This window comes from Sorex araneus, chromosome 5 (assembly GCF_027595985.1).
Source record: "Sorex araneus isolate mSorAra2 chromosome 5, mSorAra2.pri, whole genome shotgun sequence".
In the NCBI taxonomy this organism is placed as follows: domain Eukaryota; kingdom Metazoa; phylum Chordata; class Mammalia; order Eulipotyphla; family Soricidae; genus Sorex; species Sorex araneus.
The window spans coordinates 74717894-74737613 of record NC_073306.1 but is presented as its reverse complement, the minus strand read 5'-3'; the positions used below and the strand labels follow the sequence as shown (position 1 = coordinate 74737613).

At 39.8% G+C, this 19720-nt stretch overlaps 1 protein-coding gene and 1 non-coding gene across 2 annotated transcripts in view; one reads left to right on the top strand and one right to left on the bottom strand.

The window, feature by feature from the left end:
• Nucleotides 1-232: 232 nt before the first annotated feature.
• Nucleotides 233-19720, bottom strand: part of CLCA2 (chloride channel accessory 2) — a 50437-nt gene continuing 30949 nt past the window's right edge. The window contains exons 12-14 of the mRNA XM_004603628.2: nt 18175-18345; nt 14270-14503; nt 233-672 (exon numbers count right to left, since the gene is read on the bottom strand). Coding sequence (XP_004603685.2) covers nt 233-672; nt 14270-14503; nt 18175-18345 — 845 coding nt within the window. The remainder of the gene's footprint in view (nt 673-14269; nt 14504-18174; nt 18346-19720) is intronic.
• On the top strand, nt 19227-19436 carry LOC129405180 (small nucleolar RNA U3). The gene has a single exon (XR_008630371.1). It is a non-coding gene; the product is annotated as a small nucleolar RNA U3 (small nucleolar RNA).

Here is a 19720-nt window from a genome sequence, read left to right as displayed (position 1 = left end):
ATGAGCCTTTGTCTTTAAAAATATTACCTTGGAGAATAATTTTTACTATTTTATCTAAAGTTCACAGTTTTCCTCAAAAGATTTTCGTTCGGTTTATTATGTAAAAATATGAACTATGCTATTCAAGAATCAAAGTATTTTAATGGTTCTGATGTTCATTTGACAATATATAATATGCTTTTATAAAATGCAAATGCCATGAGTCTTACGTTTAAGATTCTGTATGTTTTGTTCATAGTAATTTTGTTCCATTTTCACTCTTGCCTGCTCTTTTCTTCCTATTTAAAATACAGTGTATTGCAACTATACTCACACAGATTATTCCTATCAAACCCATTGCTATCAAAATTCCTTCCAATATAAGATGATCTTTGGCAAACACAGGAGCAGGTTTTAGGGGAATAAACAGAGATAACTGGGCGATATTGGATACAGCAGACTTTAAGGAGTTCTTATCAATTGCTCGTATGGCCACATAAATTCTGTGATCTTGTATCCCTCCATCGGGATGATGCTCAGGTTCATTTGTGAAAACATCTGGTGAAAATGTAAATATCTCCTTGGTACCAGCTTGCTGAGGATTAAGTTTTGATGTATTCACTAAAATACCACTGTTAAAGTTGTCACGAATATTTTGTAGATTTTTGCTCATTCTTACTTCATAGCTATTAGCTGTAATGAAAAAATATAAATTAAGTTATTTTGATATTATTACTAGTTCATTATAAATTGCTAATAAGAACAACATCAAAAGGTCATGAATAAGTAGAATAAAAATATGTGTACAAATACAAATACAAATTTAAATCACTGCATAAGAATTCATATTAAAACCAGCTGAAGAGGACTATTCTTTTCACATCTGTCTTTTTTTTTTTTTTATTGAATCACCATGTGGAAAATTACAATGTTTTCAGGCTTAAGTCTCAGTTATACAATGCTGAAACAACCATCCTTTCACCAAGGCACATATTCCACCACCAAAAAAAACCCCAGTATACACACCATCCCCCCACCCACCCACTCCCGCCTGTGTAACTGATAAATTTCACTTTACTTTCTCTTTACTTTGGTTACATTCAATATTTCAACAAAAAACTCACTATTATTGTTAGGAGTTCCCCACTAGAGTCAGACCTGCTGTGAAGAGACATGAGGTGGCATGGTTTTGGATTTCTGTATTCTAGCAACTAAGTTCAGGAAAATTTCTTCCAGAAATTGGTTCATTGCAAGCTTGTATCTCTCATTAGTGGCCTCATAATATGGCGGTCGCCACGCCCTTCCCCCCCTCTCTGCAAGGAAAAGGTGAGAGAGAAAAACCTTTTCCCTCCTGGGCAGGCATGGGGCTGCGGCTTAGTTCTCAGTCTGGAGACATTTCTGCAAGAAGCTGCCGGTACCAAAAGTAGTTTAGCTGGCCTCTGGACTCATGCTCATGCAGCTGCAGTGAGGCCGCACACGTGTGGCCGCCGGGATCACATCTCATTGGAAAGCCAGACTAATTTTTTTTTAACAGCAAGATTCAACATAGTAAAAATGTTATTTTCCTGTTTTTTTAAAATAAATTTACATGATTCTAAATGCCTACAGTTTCTATTTTAACATGTTTATTCTAAATATTAAGTAAAAAAATAGGGGCTGGAGCGATAGCACAGCGGGTGGGAAGTTTGCCTTGTACACAGCCGACCAGGTTTGATTCCCAGCATCGTATATGGTCCCCTGAGCACTGCCAGGAGTAATTCCTGAGTGCAGAGCCAGGAGTAATACCTGTCACATTGCCGGGTGTGACCCCAAAAGAAAACAAACAAACAAACAAACAAACAGAAAACAACAACAAAATAATCAATGTTGATCAAAGTATTAAAAATAAAAATGTGTAAAGACCCCTAACTGGTATAAAAACACTGTTATGTTTCAATAACTAACAAAACTGGCATGCTAGTGCATGGATAAACTAATGTCTTAAGTACTGGACAAAACAGAAATTTAGTTTTTAGTAAAGATTTAAGATTAATGAGGTATATGCATTAAAATTAATGGTATAAATAATAGTGTGACCATTTGGCTAAAAAAATGGACTTATAAATCACTGCCATCGGGTTGTTCATCAATTTACTCAAGCGGGCACCAGTAACGTCTCTATTACACTCAGCCCTGATATTTTAGTAGCCTTTCCTTACTTGTCTTTTCCAACGATTGGAGGCTCTTACAGGGTCAGGGGAATGAGACGTATTGTTACTGTTTTTGGCATATCGAATACGAATACGCCACGAGAAGCTTGCCAGGCTCTCCCAAGTGGGCAATAGACTCTGGGTAGCTTGTCAGGTTCTCTAAGAGGAAGAATTAGGCTATTAGAGAATGCCCATTTTCCAGTATCTAGGCAGTCACACCCAGAGACTGCCCTGGCGCCATGTAATCCCATCAACAGCCAACATCCAGAGACTATAAAACCATGCTCTCGGAAGAGAGCAACACAGTGTCTTGCCCCTGTGCCTGGCTGTCTTCACTAGGGCCCATCGGAGGGGATAGGTTACATTTCCCTCCCCCCCTCTCCCCCACCACCCTGCCAGCAGAGCCTCCCCAGTTAAGGACTTCCAGAACCCAGCCACGGCCATGCTCAGGCCACTCTCCACACATTTGGATGAGCCTCACACATGGGGGTAGCCAGCAGAGAAATTCAGGTGCGAGGGACCTGGGACCGAGATCTACAAGGCTGCTCAGATCGGGACTGGGCCTCTTCTACCCAGATCCCCCATTTTCCCGTAGCTAGGCAGTCATACCCAGAAACTGCCTCTGCGTCCGTGTAATCCCATCAATGGCCAAGATCCAGAGACTATGAAACAAGCTCCCGAACTTATAAAAATAAGTAAAAAGTACAATTAGACATATCACAAATTTTCTTTCAAAAGTTACCAAGTGACAAAAATTGATGTAAAAATATTAGTGACCTAGAAGGAAAAAATACTAAATTCTTGCATAACCTTAAAGTAATTGTAGTAACTCAAAGTTCAGAAGTCATTACATTTTTTTAAATTTGAATTCACAAATCAAGAAACCTTAAACATAATTTTCATCTGACAAAAATGTTTGTAATTTAAACCAAATAAAGTTTACTTCTGATAATAACTAAATTTTTTCTACTAGACCAAACTTTCTAACAAATATCATGTATAAACTCAGAAGAAAGAAAAATATTCTACTTTTTCATATAATACAAACTCCTTGTGGAGTTTGTAGCAAATGTAGAAGTAAACTGTGAGAGCAATACTGCAAAGGGAGGCAGAAGATTCAGTAGAATTGTTTTTTGTTTTTTGTTTTTGTTTTTGTATTGATGAAGTTTCTGTTTGACTTCTCTTCCCCTATTTAAATGGGATTTGTTCTTTTTTGTTGCTTAGTCTTTTGTATGTTTTATAAATCTTGGATAGAGATCTGGATAAACTCAAGTGACCTAGAAAACAAATGAGTGAATAAAGAAACTGTGGCATATATGAACAATGGAATACAATTTAGCTAATAGAAATGATGAAACCCTGCCATTCACTGCTATGTGGGTAGGTCTGGAGGGTACCATGCTGAGCTGAGTTAGTCAAATGGAGAAGTATAAATACTAAGTGATCTCTCATAGTGGAATAGAAGGAACAGTAAGGGAATAAGAAATAGCCAATGATAACAGACACTGAAGGTTGGCTTAGAGAACTACTTTTGCTAAGACAGGATGGTGGGAGATGAGATGGCATCGAGAGATGAAGGGGTGCTTGTGTTCTGGAGATGTGTGTGTATAGCAATATTGTATACCCGAAGAGTTGATATTAACAGTACTGTAAAATATGGGGACTCAAAAACAATCATTCAAATGATTGTTTTAGAAAGAAGCTATAGCAATTCCTTGTGGAGTTTGTAGCAAATGTAGAAGTAAACTGTGAGAGCAATACTGCAAAGGGAGGCAGAAGATTCAGTAGAATTGTGCTTTCAAAGATTTTCCCATTGAAGGTTACTGGTATGACATTAATTCCAGTAGACTATGATAAGTTAAGAAAGATGCATGTTATAAATGTAAGAAATGCGTTTTATGAAATAGGGAAGGAATTTTATTTCTGACTTTAATATTTTAATTTTTTAAATTAGGATAAAGTACACATGACAAGGTTTTTCATTTTAACCACTTTTTAAATGTTTAAATGTACAGTTCTGGAGTGCTAAGTATACATTCACATTGTGCTGCTTTGATATTCAACCATCTGAATATATTATCAATTAAAATAGAATTATTAATAGGAAAAATGCTAGATTAAAAAAGTAACTACCTATAATAGTGCCAGGGCACTCTAATGATATCACAATTCTAATTATAAATGGTTGAAAATACATTTGGCAATGAATAGAAAAATTTCAAAAAAGTATTTTGTCCCAAGAAATGAAAATCATATGACTCTCTGTTTTAATTTAAAATATGAAAATTTTCTAGTGAGTGTGCTGAACATTTTTAAATCTATAGTAATTCTTTATAATGAGACTATTTCTATTAGTCTGAGTAGTAATTAGAGTAAAGCAACCTTAACAAGGCTGTCAAAATAACCCTTGTATTTAGGCTTATAAGCAAATTCTTCGCAATGAATCTTCTTGAAGCTGAGTTGCTCCTACTGTGGTTTATTGCAGTGGGACAGATATGGTAGAGAAGATACGCTGACCATCTGTTTTACACACATAGTAGAACAAACCATTGTTCTTAGGTTCGTTTTCTCTACAGAGGAAGCTCTATGCTGTGGGATCTCCCAATCTTATCCTCATAATGAAAACGTACTATTTCACAAGCCTTAGAATTTACAAAGAATTGCACATTCATCATTCTCCTGTCAAGTTGATCATTTATTTGAAAATAAAAGGGTTGGCACTCAAGAAGTTAAATATAATGCTGCAGCCAGCACTGAGGAAGTTGTCAGCCTAAGTCCCACTTCTTACGAACAAGTATTAAAACTTCTGCAGGACTTTCCCAGGTAATCAGGAGACTCCCAGCCACGCCTCCTGAGTGCGCCCCTGGTTCCCACGCGGCCGCCGGGACTTGGGACCCTTGCCGCCGCCACTTCCCGCGCCCCACCGCCCCGGCTTTCCCGTCCGCCCAGCTCCCTCCAACCCGGCCTTTTCCCAGGTAATCAGGAGACTCTCAGCCACGCCTCCCGAGTGCGCCCCTGGTTCCCACGCGGCCGCCGGGACTTGGGACCCTTGCCACCGCCACTTCCCGCGCCCCACCGCCCCGGCTTTCCCGTCCGCCCAGCTCCCTCCAACCCGGCCTTTTCCCAGGTAATCAGGAGACTCCCAGCCACGCCTCCCGAGTGCGCCCCTGGTTCCCACGCGGCCGCCGGGACTTGGGACCCTTGCCACCGCCACTTCCCGCGCCCCACCGCCCCGGCTTTCCCGTCCGCCCAGCTCCCTCCAACCCGGCCTTTTCCCAGGTAATCAGGAGACTCCCAGCCACGCCTCCCGAGTGCGCCCCTGGTTCCCACGCGGCCGCCGGGACTTGGGACCCTTGCCACCGCCACTTCCCGCGCCCCACCGCCCCGACTTTCCTGGGACCATTGTCCCAGGAGCCCCTGCTAGGAAGAAACGGGGGCGTGGCCTGAAAGGGGCGTGGTCTAAAAAGGGGCGTGGCCTCCTGCCAGAGCGGCGGCCGCTCATGCGGCCGCAGTTATTATCTCCTACCTTAGCACATTAGGTATGGTCTTCTTGCTTTGAAAATCGGTTTAACACATCTCATACACTTATGCGACCTAGCCTATTAGCTCTAAGTTTAGAAAAATTATCAGTGAATAAGAGAAGCTTAGCAAAGCTTTTGTAAAGACAACTTAGCCTTAAGTCTTCATTAAGGCCCCAACATCAATCACAAAGAAAAGGCTGAGTGTAAGGAAGACTTCTAGAATAGGAATAAAGCTGCCATCAGAAATAGCACAAACAGAGCCCCTCCTTCTCTCAGCAAGTGGTAGGAGGAATAAACACCTACAAAGTTCCAATCCTATACTTCCATAACAATATGAAGAAGCAGCGAAAATCCCCTCCAGGAAGAGAGGGAGAAGAAAAGATACTAGAAACCTCAAAAGAGGCTCCCAACATCTACGACCTCTCAGATAAACAATTCAGAGAGGAAATATGGAGGAGAGTCGACCTACTCCAAGCAAATATGGAACAGACATCCAATAAATTAAGGGAGGAGATGAATCAAGCGCTGGAACGGTCTACCAAGAAAATACAGGAAGAAATGAGAGCAGAAATGAGAGCAGAAATTTCAAACCTTCGAATGGAAGTCTCACAAATAAAGGAATCGGTAGATGAAATAAAAATCTCACTAGAAGCCCTCAACAGTAGAATGACTACAGCCGAAGACAGAATCAGTGATCTGGAAGATGAGCTGCAGAAAGCTTATAGACAACAACAAATCATGGCCAAAGACCTCAAAATGGCTATCGAGCGAATCAGAGCCCTGGGGGATGACTTCAAGAGGAACAACATAAGAATCATTGGAGTACCAGAACCGCAGGGAAGCAACCCCAATGAAAAAAACACAGTCAAAGATATCATTGCTAAGAAATTCCCAGAGCTGGAGAAGGCAGGCATCCAGATACAAGGAGTCCGAAGAGTACCAGCAAAAAGAGACCCGAATAAAAAGACCCCAAGGCATATCATAGTCAGAATGGCGGATACCATGGATAGAGACACAATTCTGCAAGCAGCAAGGTCAAAGAAGGAAATCACATACAAAGGAGCACCCCTCAGATTTACGGCCGATCTGTCAGAAGAAACCCTCCGAGCCCGAAGACAATGGTGGGACATAGTGAAAAAACTCAACGAAATGAATGCCTCACCAAGAATACTTTATCCGGCTAAACTCTCACTCAAACTCGAAGGAACCATACACTACTTCTCGGATAAACAACAGCTCAGGTCCTTCATAGACTCAAAACCAATCTTGAAAGAAGGTCTAAAGGGGCTACTGTAAGACAAGGAGGAGCCCCATAAGAATAACAAATCCCACAGAAAGATGACACAAAACCACATCACAATAATCTCTCTCAATGTCAATGGCCTAAATGCACCTATCAAGAGACACAGAGTGGCTAAATGGATCCGGAAATTAAACCCAACATTCTGTTGCCTGCAAGAAACACACCTGAACAAACAGAGTAAACATAGACTCAAAGTCAAAGGATGGAAAACAATCCTCCAAGCAAACAACCCCCTTAAAAAAGCTGGAGTGGCCATCCTGGTATCCGACAACATAGATTTTAGGATGAAAAAGATCAAAAGGGACAGCAAAGGTCATTTTCTGTTTATCAAGGGATATGTACAACAGGAAGAAATCACACTCTTAAACGTATATGCTCCTAACGAACGACCGGCTAAATATTTAAAACAACTCCTAACAGACTTCAAAGAGGACATCACTAACAGCACAATTGTAGTCGGAGACTTCAATACGGCCTTATCGCCTCTAGATAGATCCACAAGAACAAAACTCAACAAGGAAACACTGACTCTGAAAGAAGAAATAGAAGAGAGAGGCCTAATAGACCTATACAGGGCCTTACACCCCAAAAAGAAAGAATACACATTCTTTTCCAGTGCACACGGAACATTTTCTAAAATAGACCATGTACTGGGCCCCAGAACATACCTCAATAGAATCGGAAAAATAGAAATTGTATCAACCATTTTTTCAGACCACGATGCGCTGAAGATAGAAGCTAACCACTCACAAACACGGAAAATCAAATCAAACACCTGGAAACTAAACAATTCAATGTTGGCCAATGAGTGGGTCAGGAAGGAAATCCAGGAAGAAATCAAAAGATACTTAGAAACTAACGAGAATGAAGACACGAGCTACCAAAACCTATGGGACGCAGCTAAAGCCGTGTTAAGGGGAAAATTTATAGCTCTCCAAGCATTCCTCAGGAAGGAAGAAAGGACCCACATAGATAGCTTGACTTCACGACTCAAGACCTTAGAAAAGGACCAGAAAAAGGACTCCAAACCAGACCGAAGGAAAGAAATAATAAAAATTAGAGCAGAAATTAATGACATCGAAACCAAAAAAACAATCCGAAAGATCAATGAAACAAAGAGTTGGTTCTTTGAGAAAATAAATAAGATTGATAAACCGCTAGCAAGACTCACAAAGAAAGAAAGAGAGAAAACTCTAATAAATCGAATCAGAAATGAAAAGGGGGACATCATAACAGAAACCAGTGAGATTCAAAAGATCATTAGAGACTACTTTGAAGGTCTTTACGCCATAAAAAAGGAGAACCTAAAAGAAATGGATGGATTCCTTGATTCCTACAATCTCCCAACACTGAAGAAAGAAGACCTGGAATACCTGAATAGACCCATCAATGTTAAGGAAATTGAAACTGTAATCAAAAACCTCCCCAAAAACAAAAGCCCAGGCCCAGATGGTTTCACTGGCGAATTCTTCCAAACATTTAAAGAAGACCTATTGCCTGTTTTCCTCAAACTTTTCCAGGAAATTGAAAAAACAGGAACTCTCCCAAACAGTTTCTATGAAGCACATATCTCCCTAATACCAAAAGCAAACAAAGACACCACTAAGAAAGAAAATTACAGACCAATTTCCCTGATGAACACCGATGCGAAGATCCTCAACAAAATACTAGCAAATAGGATCCAACAACTCATCAAAAAGATCATACATCACGACCAAGTGGGATTCATCCCAGGGATGCAAGGATGGTTTAACATTCGGAAATCAATCAACATAATCCAGCATATCAACAAAAGTAAAGACAAAAACCATATGATCATATCAATAGATGCAGAGAAAGCATTTGACAAGATCCAACATCCTTTCATGATGAAAACCCTCGCCAAAATGGGGTTTGGAGGAACTTTCCTCAAGATAGTCGAAGCCATCTATCACAAGCCTACGGCAAGCATAATCCTCAACGGGGAAAAACTAAGGGCCTTTCCTCTGAGATCGGGCACAAGACAAGGATGCCCACTCTCACCACTCCTCTTCAATATAGTACTGGAAGTACTTGCGATAGCTATTAGACAAGAAAAAGAGATTAAGGGCATCCAGATAGGAAGGGAAGAAATCAAACTCTCACTATTTGCAGACGACATGATACTATATCTAGAGAAGCCTAAAACCTCTACTAAGAAACTCTTAGAAACAATAGATTTATACAGTAAAGTTGCAGGCTACAAAATCAATACCCAAAAATCCATGGCCTTCATATATGCAAACAATGAGGCAGAGGAAAGGGACATGAAAAAAGCAATCCCATTCACAATCGTGCCCCAGAAAATCAAGTACCTCGGAATCAGCTTAACCAAGGAAGTAAAAGACCTTTACAAAGAAAACTACAAAACGCTACTCCATGAAATCAAAGAGGACATGAGGAAATGGAAACATATACCCTGCTCGTGGATAGGGAGAATCAATGTTGTCAAAATGGCAATACTCCCTAAATCATTATACAGATTCAATGCGATCCCTATAAGTATACCCATGACACTCTTCAAAGAAATGGATCAAGCAATCCTAAAATTCATATGGAATAACAAACGTCCAAGGATAGCTAAAACAATTCTTGGGAAAAAGATGATGGGAGGCATCACCCTCCCCAACCTCAATCTTTACTACAAAGCAGTAACAATTAAAACAGCATGGTACTGGAACAAAGGCAGAGCCGTAGACCAATGGAACAGGGTGGAATATCCCTACACACAACCCCAAATGTATGATCATCTAATCTTTGATAAGGGAGCAAGAGATGTGAAGTGGAGCAAGGAAAGCCTCTTTAACAAATGGTGCTGGCACAACTGGACAACCACATGCAAAAAAATGGGTTTAGACCTTGACCTGACACCATGCACAAAAGTCAGATCAAAATGGATTAAAGACCTCAACATTAGACCACAAACCATAAGGTACATTGAAGACAAGGTCGGCGAAACCCTCCACGATATTGAAGATAAAGGTATCTTCAAACGTGACACGGAACTAAGCAATCTAGTAAAAACAGAGATAAACAAATGGGACTACATTAAACTAAAAAGCTTTTGCACCGCAAGAGATACAGTGACCAGAATCCAAAGACTATCCACAGAATGGGAAAGGATATTTACACAATACCCATCAGATAAGGGGTTGATATCAATGGTATATAAAGCACTGGTTGAACTCTACAAGAAGAAAACATCCAACCCCATCAAAAAATGGGGCGAAGAAATGAACAGAAACTTTACCAAGGAAGAAATACGAATGGCCAAAAGGCACATGAAAAAGTGCTCTGCATCACTAATCATCAGAGAGATGCAGATCAAAACAACCATGAGATACCACCTCACACCACAGAGACTGGCACACATCCAAAAGAACAAAAGCAACCGCTGTTGGAGAGGATGTGGGGAGAAAGGGACCCTTCTACACTGCTGGTGGGAATGCCGGCTAGTTCAGCCCTTTTGGAAAACAGTATGGACGACTCTCAGAAAACTAGAGGTTGAGCTCCCATTTGACCCAGCAATACCACTGCTGGGAATATATCCCAGAGAGGCAAAAAAGTACAATCGAAACAACATCTGCACATGTATGTTCATCGCAGCACTGTTTACAATAGCCAGAATCTGGAAAAAACCCGAATGCCCCAAAATGGATGACTGGTTGAGGAAACTTTGGTACATCTATACAATGGAATACTATGCAGCTGTTAGAAAAAAGGAAGTCAAGAATTTTGTAGTTAAGTGGATGGGCATGAAAAGTTTCATGCTGAGTGAAATGAGTCAGAAAGAGAGAGACAGACATAGAAAGACTGCACTCATCTATGGTATATAGAATATCAGAGTGGGAGACTAATACCCAAGAACCGTAGAAATAAGTACCAGGAGGTTGACCCCATGGCTTCGAGGCTGGCCTCACGTTCCGGGGAAAGGGCAACTCAGAGAAGCGATCACCAACTACATTGTAGTTGAAGGCCATGTGGGGGAAAGGAGTTGCGGGCTGAATGAGGGCTAGAGACTGAACACAGCGGCCACTCAACACCTTTATTGCAAACCACAACAGCTAATTAGAGAGAGAGAACAGAAGGGAATGCCCTGCCACAGTGGCAGGGTGGGGTGGGGGGGAGATGGGAGTGGGGAGGGTGGGAGGGACGCCGGGTTTACGGGTGGTGGAGAATGGGCACTGGTGAAGGGATGGGTTCCCGAACTTTGTATGAGGGAAGTATAAGCACAAAAGTGTATAAATCTGTAACTGTACCCTCACGGTGATTCTCTAATTAAAAATAAATAAATTATAAAAAAAAAAAAATTCTGCAGGACTGCTTTGCAACTCAAAGGCTAAACACTGACTCTGTTTATGCACTCCTGGAATGTCTACTTTCCTTGATTGTTATTCTTTCCATTCCCTCCTCTTCCTGTGATAAAAGAGAGTAGAGCTGGCTTCTGTATCCTTGACTTCATAGTTATATATCTCTAGGAATAGTCTTTAGTTCTTCTTCCACAGTATCCTATGAAAGATCTATAACCATAGTTAAGACCCTTAGCCTTTCAGGGTGATTCCATTTTATTTAAACCCGGGATTTAGACGACAACACTTAAAAGTCCCTTCTGTCCTTACAGTCTTATAAATGCTGATACTCACTGAGAGAAAACAGAATGAACTGACCATTATTTTAAGTTAGCTCTATCTCTCTCTCTTTCTCTCTCTCTCTCTCTCTCTCTCTCTCTCTCTCTCTCTCTCTCTCTCTCTCTCTCTGGGCCTCATCTCATTTGATTTTCATCACAGCCCCTCTGAGATGAATATTTGAACTACATGCTTTTTTAGAGAGAAATTAAAGCTTTGATAAATTAAGTAATTTTTCTAGTGTTACATAGAGAAAAAGACGATTGGTCTGATTCCAGAGCCCTAGCCTTAAAAATAGCTTCAACCTGGATTATGCTTTCTCTTATTTTTTATTTCCCCCAAACTGCTACTTTTCTGGTTACTGAAACTTACAATCTAACAGTCTCTTTAAACAACACATTCCTAGTTTGGAAAGCTCTGGGCTTGGACTTTGGACAGAACAAGCAAGTTGAAGACTTGACCCATCTTCAACGTGCTCTCTCTACCAGTGGGAACAGTTCCCATTTCCTCTCTTCATTTGAAACCCAAGCTTTCCTCTAAAGATTATTTAAGGTTTCTCCTGCAATAAATGTTCTTCCAGCTTGAAGCATTACTGAGAGTTGGGTGCAGGGCAGTGGGAAGAACTATCGCTGTCATTGAATAACTCCTACCAGAATCAACAAATTCTCAACAGTTTTTTAAAGATAACATGCTGAGCTCAGATAGAGTAGGGACCCCCAAGCAAAGAGTGTTTGGCAGGCCCACTCAGGATGGGAGATGGGTGCCAAAAGTAGATAATAGACCGAACATGATGGCCATTCAATACTTGTATTGCATTGTAGACCACAACACCCTAAAAGAGAGAGAGAGAGAGACAGAGAGAGAGAGTGTGTAAGAGGGAATGTGTCTGCCACAGAGGCAGGGGGTGGGGGTGGGAGAGTAGGGGGGGATGGGAAGGAAACTGGGAACATTGGTGGTAGAGAATGGGCACTGGTGGAGGGATGGGTACTTGATCATTGTATGACTGAAACATAAGCAGGAAAGTTTGTAAGTCTGTAACTGTACCTTACAGTGATTAATTAAAAAATAAAAATAATTAAAAATAATTAAAAACGAAATAAAAAAAGATTTCCAGAAAAAGAAGATAACATGCTGAATGGTAGTTATATAAGAACATGATTTTTAAAATGTCAGAGGAAGCAGCAAGAAAATCAGGCAGTTTAGTATTAACGGAGAAAAATCACAGAAGAATTATTTTTTTTCATGCTATTCAAGTTATAGCTGTTTCCACAATACAAGGGACAAACCCATGCAGAGTTTTAATTCTTTCATAATCCCAAACTTTAATTTAAGATAATCCTTAAAACTCAGTAAATATTTTTCCTGCATTCTCTGGCAAATTGAGATAGATTTTCAGAAAAATGATTTGAAAACAGAACTGGAGATTTAGTACAGTACATGAGGTGCCTACCTTGCATGTGGCTGACCCTGATTCTACCCCTTATTTAGCATGTGGCCCTCAAGCACCCTCAGAGTGAGCACAGAGCCAGAAGCAAGCTCTGAGCATTGCCGGATTTGGCCCTCAAAACCAAAAGCAAACAAAAAATAGTTTGAAGACAAAGCTACAACGTTAATGCTACCTTTTCTTCCTTTTTGGCGGTGGGGGTGGGGAATGGAATAGGGAGACAAACCTGTCAGTGCTCAGGGCTTACTCCTGGTGGTGCTCAGGAAACCATATGTGGTACTGAGGACTGAACCTAGGTCAACTGTCTGCAAGGCAAGTGCCCTACCCATTGTATTTCTCCGGCCCCATGTTCCTCAGCAGTTTTGAATTATTTGTGAGACACTTTTTGATGAGTATAATAAACTCATATAAAATTTAAAGACAAAGAAAAAAGATCCAAGTTAGAAGTAAAACAAGCAAAATTCCAAGACACTAAATTCTAAACATAGAAGATAGGTTTCTATAAGAATTTTAGTCAGCAGCACCAGGATATAAATTATCTAACCTGTAATCATTACTAACTCTGTTTTGGTGATGGTGAAATGCCATAATTAGAGAAGAGATATTGCATTTCGGCGGGGATTAAGACATAATGGTAGGCGCTTGTGTGCTACCATAGAAAAGGGAAAGAAACCGAAACATCACCAATGTCTGTCCAAACAAAGGAAAAATTTCCCAGTCAGGACATGCATTCCAGTGTCCCTAGCAAAAACTATGACCATAAGTGGAGAGGAAAATTCATCAAGTTCTGCATGATTTGTGGGAATTATTGACCCAAACATAACTTGTAAATCTTTGAATAAATAATCATTCTTCAATCATCAGAAAACAAATCACCTCTAGTATTTGGAAGCCCATGCTCTGTAATACACAACTAATAGCATTTCTGTGGACTAGACCACTGTTTTAGTAACTATATTTTAGAATTTATATTTAGTATCAAGTTTTCTGGATGACGAATGCCAATCAGTTTTTTCCAGGCCTCTTCAGTTCTGGGGGAGCTGACACATTCTAATTCCTAGACTCCAGCCTTGACAATAACTCAAAGGTTTCATGGCAAGATGCTGTAGTTTTGTCAGCTCTAAGCCCCCATGACATTATTAGAAATGCTGCCTTGTAGAAAAAGATAGGTGTGAAACCAACAGACTTACCCTTCCCCTGGTCAAAGTCTTCTCCGGGGGCTGTCCAAGACAAAGTCACATCATCTTCCACTCTTATAGCTTCCAAGTCAATAATTTTGCATGGAGGAAACACATCAGGGTAGGGGTCATCTGGGACTCCCTTCACAGAAAAAGAGCCCCCAGAGCTGACTCGGCCAATTTCCCACTTTTGTTCCTCTTCATTCAGGCCCACTGATTTTTGTGGTGCATTCATCTGAATATTACCTGTCACACCAGAGAAAAAAGTAATCAACCATAAGTCTATTTTTCACTTATTATCTATGGGGTTTTTATAATATCATAGACTAAATATAAATAACACAGTTTCTAATTTAAAAAAAGAGTAACCAACCATATTATGATATTCCAAGTTGCTTGTTGTCCACATATTAGCGACATTTAAAAAAAATTCTACTATTTAGAATTATTTCATTTATTCAGTAATTTATTAATTCGTTCATATATTCATTCACCCAACAAGCAAATCATTTGGAGGTCATATCCTGTGCCAAAAATCACAGGCAGGGGCTGGTGAGATAATACAGTGGGTAAGGCTCTTGCGTGCAGCAGACCTGGGTTTGATCCGTGGCACTCCATATGGTCCTCCGAGTACAATCAGGAGTGATCCCTGAGTGCAGAGGCAGGACTGAACCCTGAACACTGCCAGACACGGTCCCCAAACAAACAAACAAGAATCACAGGCAAAAAAGTATCCTTTATGGAATGTTGTGTCACCTGCAATAGCACAGCATTTGGGCATTTGTTTTCACGCGGCCGACCCGAATTCGATTCCTCCGCCCCTCTTGGAGAGCCCAGCAAGCTACCGAGAGTATCAAGCCTGTGTGTCAGAGCCTGGCAAGCTACCCGTGCATATTGAATATGCCAAAAACAGTAACAATAAGTTTCTCAATGAGAGACGTTACTGGTGCCTGCTCGAACAAATCGATGAGCAAATGGGATGACAATGACAGTGACAGTGATACATATATTGATAAATGTAGAAATTAAAACAGGTTAAGGTGCTAAGGGTTGGAGAGCTAGTACAGTAAGTTAAGGTGCTTGCCTTGCACATGACCAATCTAGATTTGATCCTCAGCATTATATATGGTGCCCTGAACCCCACCAGGTGTGACCTGTAAGCACAGTCAGGTATACTCCTGAAAGAAGTTAGGATGCTATGAAAGACAGGTATATAAATCAGAATATTAGTATTATAATTTATTAATAAAAGGCTGGAGCAATAGCACAGTGGGTAAGGCATTTGCCTTGCATGCATCCGACCCTGATTCAATTCCTCATCCCCAGAGTCTGACAAGCTACCAAAGCTACCCGTGGCATATTGGATATGCCAAAAACAGTAACAAGTCTCACAATGGAGACATTGCTGGTGCCCACTCGAGCAAATTAATGAACAACGGATGACAGCGCTACAATATTCTAGATATTGATAACATAACATACAGGAGCCAGCCAGGAAGAGAACTCAAGTGACTGGAATGCATGTCTTGCATGTAGAAGTCCCAGGTTCCATGCTTGGCAATGCAATCACTTTAGGACCAGTGAATATAGCTGGGGTGGTCCTAGCACCACTGGGAGTGGCCTTCAGGCTCCATAAGCAATTCTTAGGAGACTTCCCTAATACAAACAAAATTTTCCTAAGGGGTGTATAGGAATCTTTAGGGTAAAGAGTCCTCCCATTGTTCATTGATTTGTTCAAGCGGGCACCAGTAATGTCTGCATTGTGAGACTTGTTACTGTTTTTGGCATATCAAATATGCCACAGTTAGCTTGCCAGGCTCTGCTGTGCAAGAGGGAAACTCTCAGTAGCTTGCCGGGCTCTCCAGGAGGGATGGAGGAATCGAACCCGGGTCAGCCACATGCAAGGCAAATACCCTACCTGCTGTGCTATCATAAAGAGGAGAGGTAAGAATATCCCAGGCAAAGGAGACAAGTAAGAATTTTGAGGTATAGAAAAGTTTCGTAAGTTAGAAACATTTGAATGGGGAGAACAGTAGTTTTAAAGTCTAACTTTATGTGTTGTGTGAAGCAGGGAAGTGATGTGTTCACATTTGCTGTTAAAGGTCACTGGCTGTACTTCGTGGAAAATAGATTCAAGCAGAGGCCACTAAGACAGTGCAGTAGTTCAGCCAGAACTTGTCAAGTTGGGCTGACAGTAGCTAGTAGAAGGAAGTCAGCAATTTGTATTTCATAAATAAAGTCAGTATGATATAGCAATAAATTTGACTGTTCAAGGAGAGAAAATTGTGAAGAAAAAGAAGGAGAAAGTTGTAAAGAAAAAAGGAGGAGGAGGAGGAAAAGAAGGAAAAAGAAGAATAAAAAGTCAGTTGAACATTATGTTTCTTAACTTAATGTGAATAGCATATTGTTATTAAAATCATGGATTTTTAAAAAAAGTCTAAAAGGGTCATAGCCTCCACTCTCCTTGACAGGAATCAAGTCTTGAATTACCTCAAGTTCCTAGAACTATATTTATCACCTAAAAGAGCTTCATAGATGTTTGATATATAAATAAGAGGGCATATTTATTTAAGATAAAGTGTTCTCTCTCTCCCTCTCTTCTTCTCTCTCTCTCTCTCTCTCTTTCTCTCTCTCTCTCTCTCTCTCTCTGTCATCTCTCTCTCAATAAGGGCAATGTAACATTTTTTGGGGGGGATGGCACACTCGACAGTATTCAAGAATCATTCCTGGTGGTGAGATGCAGAATGTGAGGTTCTGAACCCAGGTTGGCCAAATGCAAGGCGAGGCACCTTAACACCTGTTCTATGACTCTTGCCTACAATGTCACTGTCACTGTCATCCCATTACTCATTGATTTGCTCGAGCAGGCACTAGTAACCTCTCCATTGTGAGACCTGTTAATGTTCACAGGTAGCTTGCCAGACACTGCAGTGCGGGCGGGATACTCTGATAGCTTACCAGGCTCTCCAAGAGAGGTGGAGAAATTGAACCTGGGTCGGCCTCGTGCAAGGCAGATGCCCTACCCGCTGTGTTATTGCTCCAGCCCGCCTACAGTGTAACTTTTAAAATTGGTTTTGAAGTTATCTGAGTTATTTAAAGTACAGATGAAAATAAACTGTGTTCTAGAAGCTATACTAAAACCATCAGGAGATGCAAATTTACTATATTCTTCATTATTTCCAATTAAAGCATATATAAAGCAAAATTTATAATTGTGTTATAAATAGTCCAATTATTATAGTTTAACATATATAAAAAGTATTCATAAAGAATTTGAGCTTTTAAAAAGTATATGTAAGTCTTTTAGATTGTTTTAAACATAGCATAATTCTCTTATACTATGATCACTGCTTCCCATCAGCAACTCTAAATATGGGGTTGTTTGAAAAAGGTTTCTATCTTCTACCTTTTGTCACTTTTATCTTGAAAAAAGAAAAATATCTTCAAAAATCATTCAGTTGTCAGTAATATCCAAACCCATAATTATTCATAAATTCATTTTCTCTGTGGTTTGTTTGATCTGTTTTTATCTTCTTTCCACTTCTAACAACAAAATTTTGCCTCTTCTCTTTCCTGTATCTCTTCGAGGAAATACAGTTTTAACTAAGAAAGCTCGTTAATCTCTTTTTCCATTAGCAATTATGATGAAACTGTCATAAGAGAGCAGTGAAAATAGTGCACTAAATAGGGGTAAGAGATATCTGTAAGTTCCACCTATGGTCTTTCTGTCATATATACACCACAAGTCATTGAGAAATGAAGAAATAAATAAATTGTAATCAACATACATATATTGTTTTGAAATTGCTTCTTTTTCTCACCTCTCTTTCATACAAATACACACATATAGAGATAGGTTCTTCAGAGATAAGTATATTAAATCATGTTATTCAAATGACAATGTTAATAATTCTTACCATTTTCTATGTAACCTGGTATGTACATGGCATGACTCCCTGGAACATAGTTGGCTAGAATGTTTATGCCAGATGAGTGATTGACATGCACTTTCAAGCTATATCTACCATTCTCGGTGAAGGAGAAAAAATACCTCGAATAAATCCCATCATTTTTTATGACATCAGCACCTATATAGATATATGAAAAAGTTCAAAGTCAAAAAAAAAAGCTCAAAGTTAATTTAGTTACCATGGTTGATAATATTTAATTAAATAATTTAAGAAAAATTTTTTTCTTTTCCCCTGTCTTTTTCCAATTTTGATAGACTGTTATAGTCAAAACTACTTTGATTATCAAATGATTAAAAATCCAATGGCTCTAGGATTTCTTCCTGTGGTTCCTTAACCTCTGGGGGGCAAAAATCATATTCTAGAGTCAAATGATTGTGCCTACTTTACTGAACAAAAATAATTGAATAACCACCTTAAAGTTCTCAGACAACTATTAAAAATAACAATTTTATAAAAACATACATTCTTAAGTTCATGGTCACAAGAGATATTGTTACTAGAATAAACTCACTTTTGGTTTAATGATTAATAAGTTTCTTTATACATAATAAAAAAGATCTTTCCACACCCTAGTGTACTGAGTCTCACTCAACCACACACATACACACACACACACACACACACACACAACCAGGAAACACTGACTTGGGGAGGAGGGCGTCGAGGATCTTGATTTTTTAAATATTAATCTGTTTCAGTTTCTCATCAATGTAAAGAGAATAATGTCTCACACACAAGCTTGTTGTGGAAATTTTAAGACAGCATGAGAAAATATGTAATTTATTAGAAAGTATCTTATAACTGTATTTTGTTATCATTTATTAATTTTGTTTAGCAGAAAAACATTGTTCCCATTATAGAAATTAGTATTGTACACCTACATATATATGTACAAAACATTGGCAGAAAACGACATATTTGCACTTTAATGTCCATACTCTCTTTTTCCAGACATTTAACAAAAGAAATGCCTTCTGAGGATAGATAGAAAAGCTGTTAAGACTATACTTTCAGGGATCATTTCTACAGTTTATTACTAGAGAAGTTTCTCTGGTCATGTAGAGCCCCCTAAACCATGAGGAAGAGCAGAACATCTTCTCCTGAGCACGAAGCCAGTTCTAGCTACTGCTTTAACAACTGCCTTTTACCATTGTGCGTTCTTCTCTTTCTTTAGAAGAACGAGAGGGAGAGGATGTGGCCTAAGTGATTCAGAAAGAAAGAAAGGAAGGAAGGAAGGAAGGAAGGAAGGAAGGAAGGAAGGAAGGAAGGAAGGAAGGAAGGAAGGAAGGAAGGAAGGAAGGAAGGAAGGAAGGAAGGAAGGGAGAGAGAGAGACAGGGAGGGAGGGAGGGAGGAAGGAAGGAAGGAAGGAAGGAAGGAAGGAAGGAAGGAAGGAAAGAAAGAAAGAAAGAAAGAAAGAAAGAAAGAAAGAAAGAAAGAAAGAAAGAAAGAAAGGAAGGAAGGAAGGAAGGAAGGAAGGAAGGAAGGAAGGAA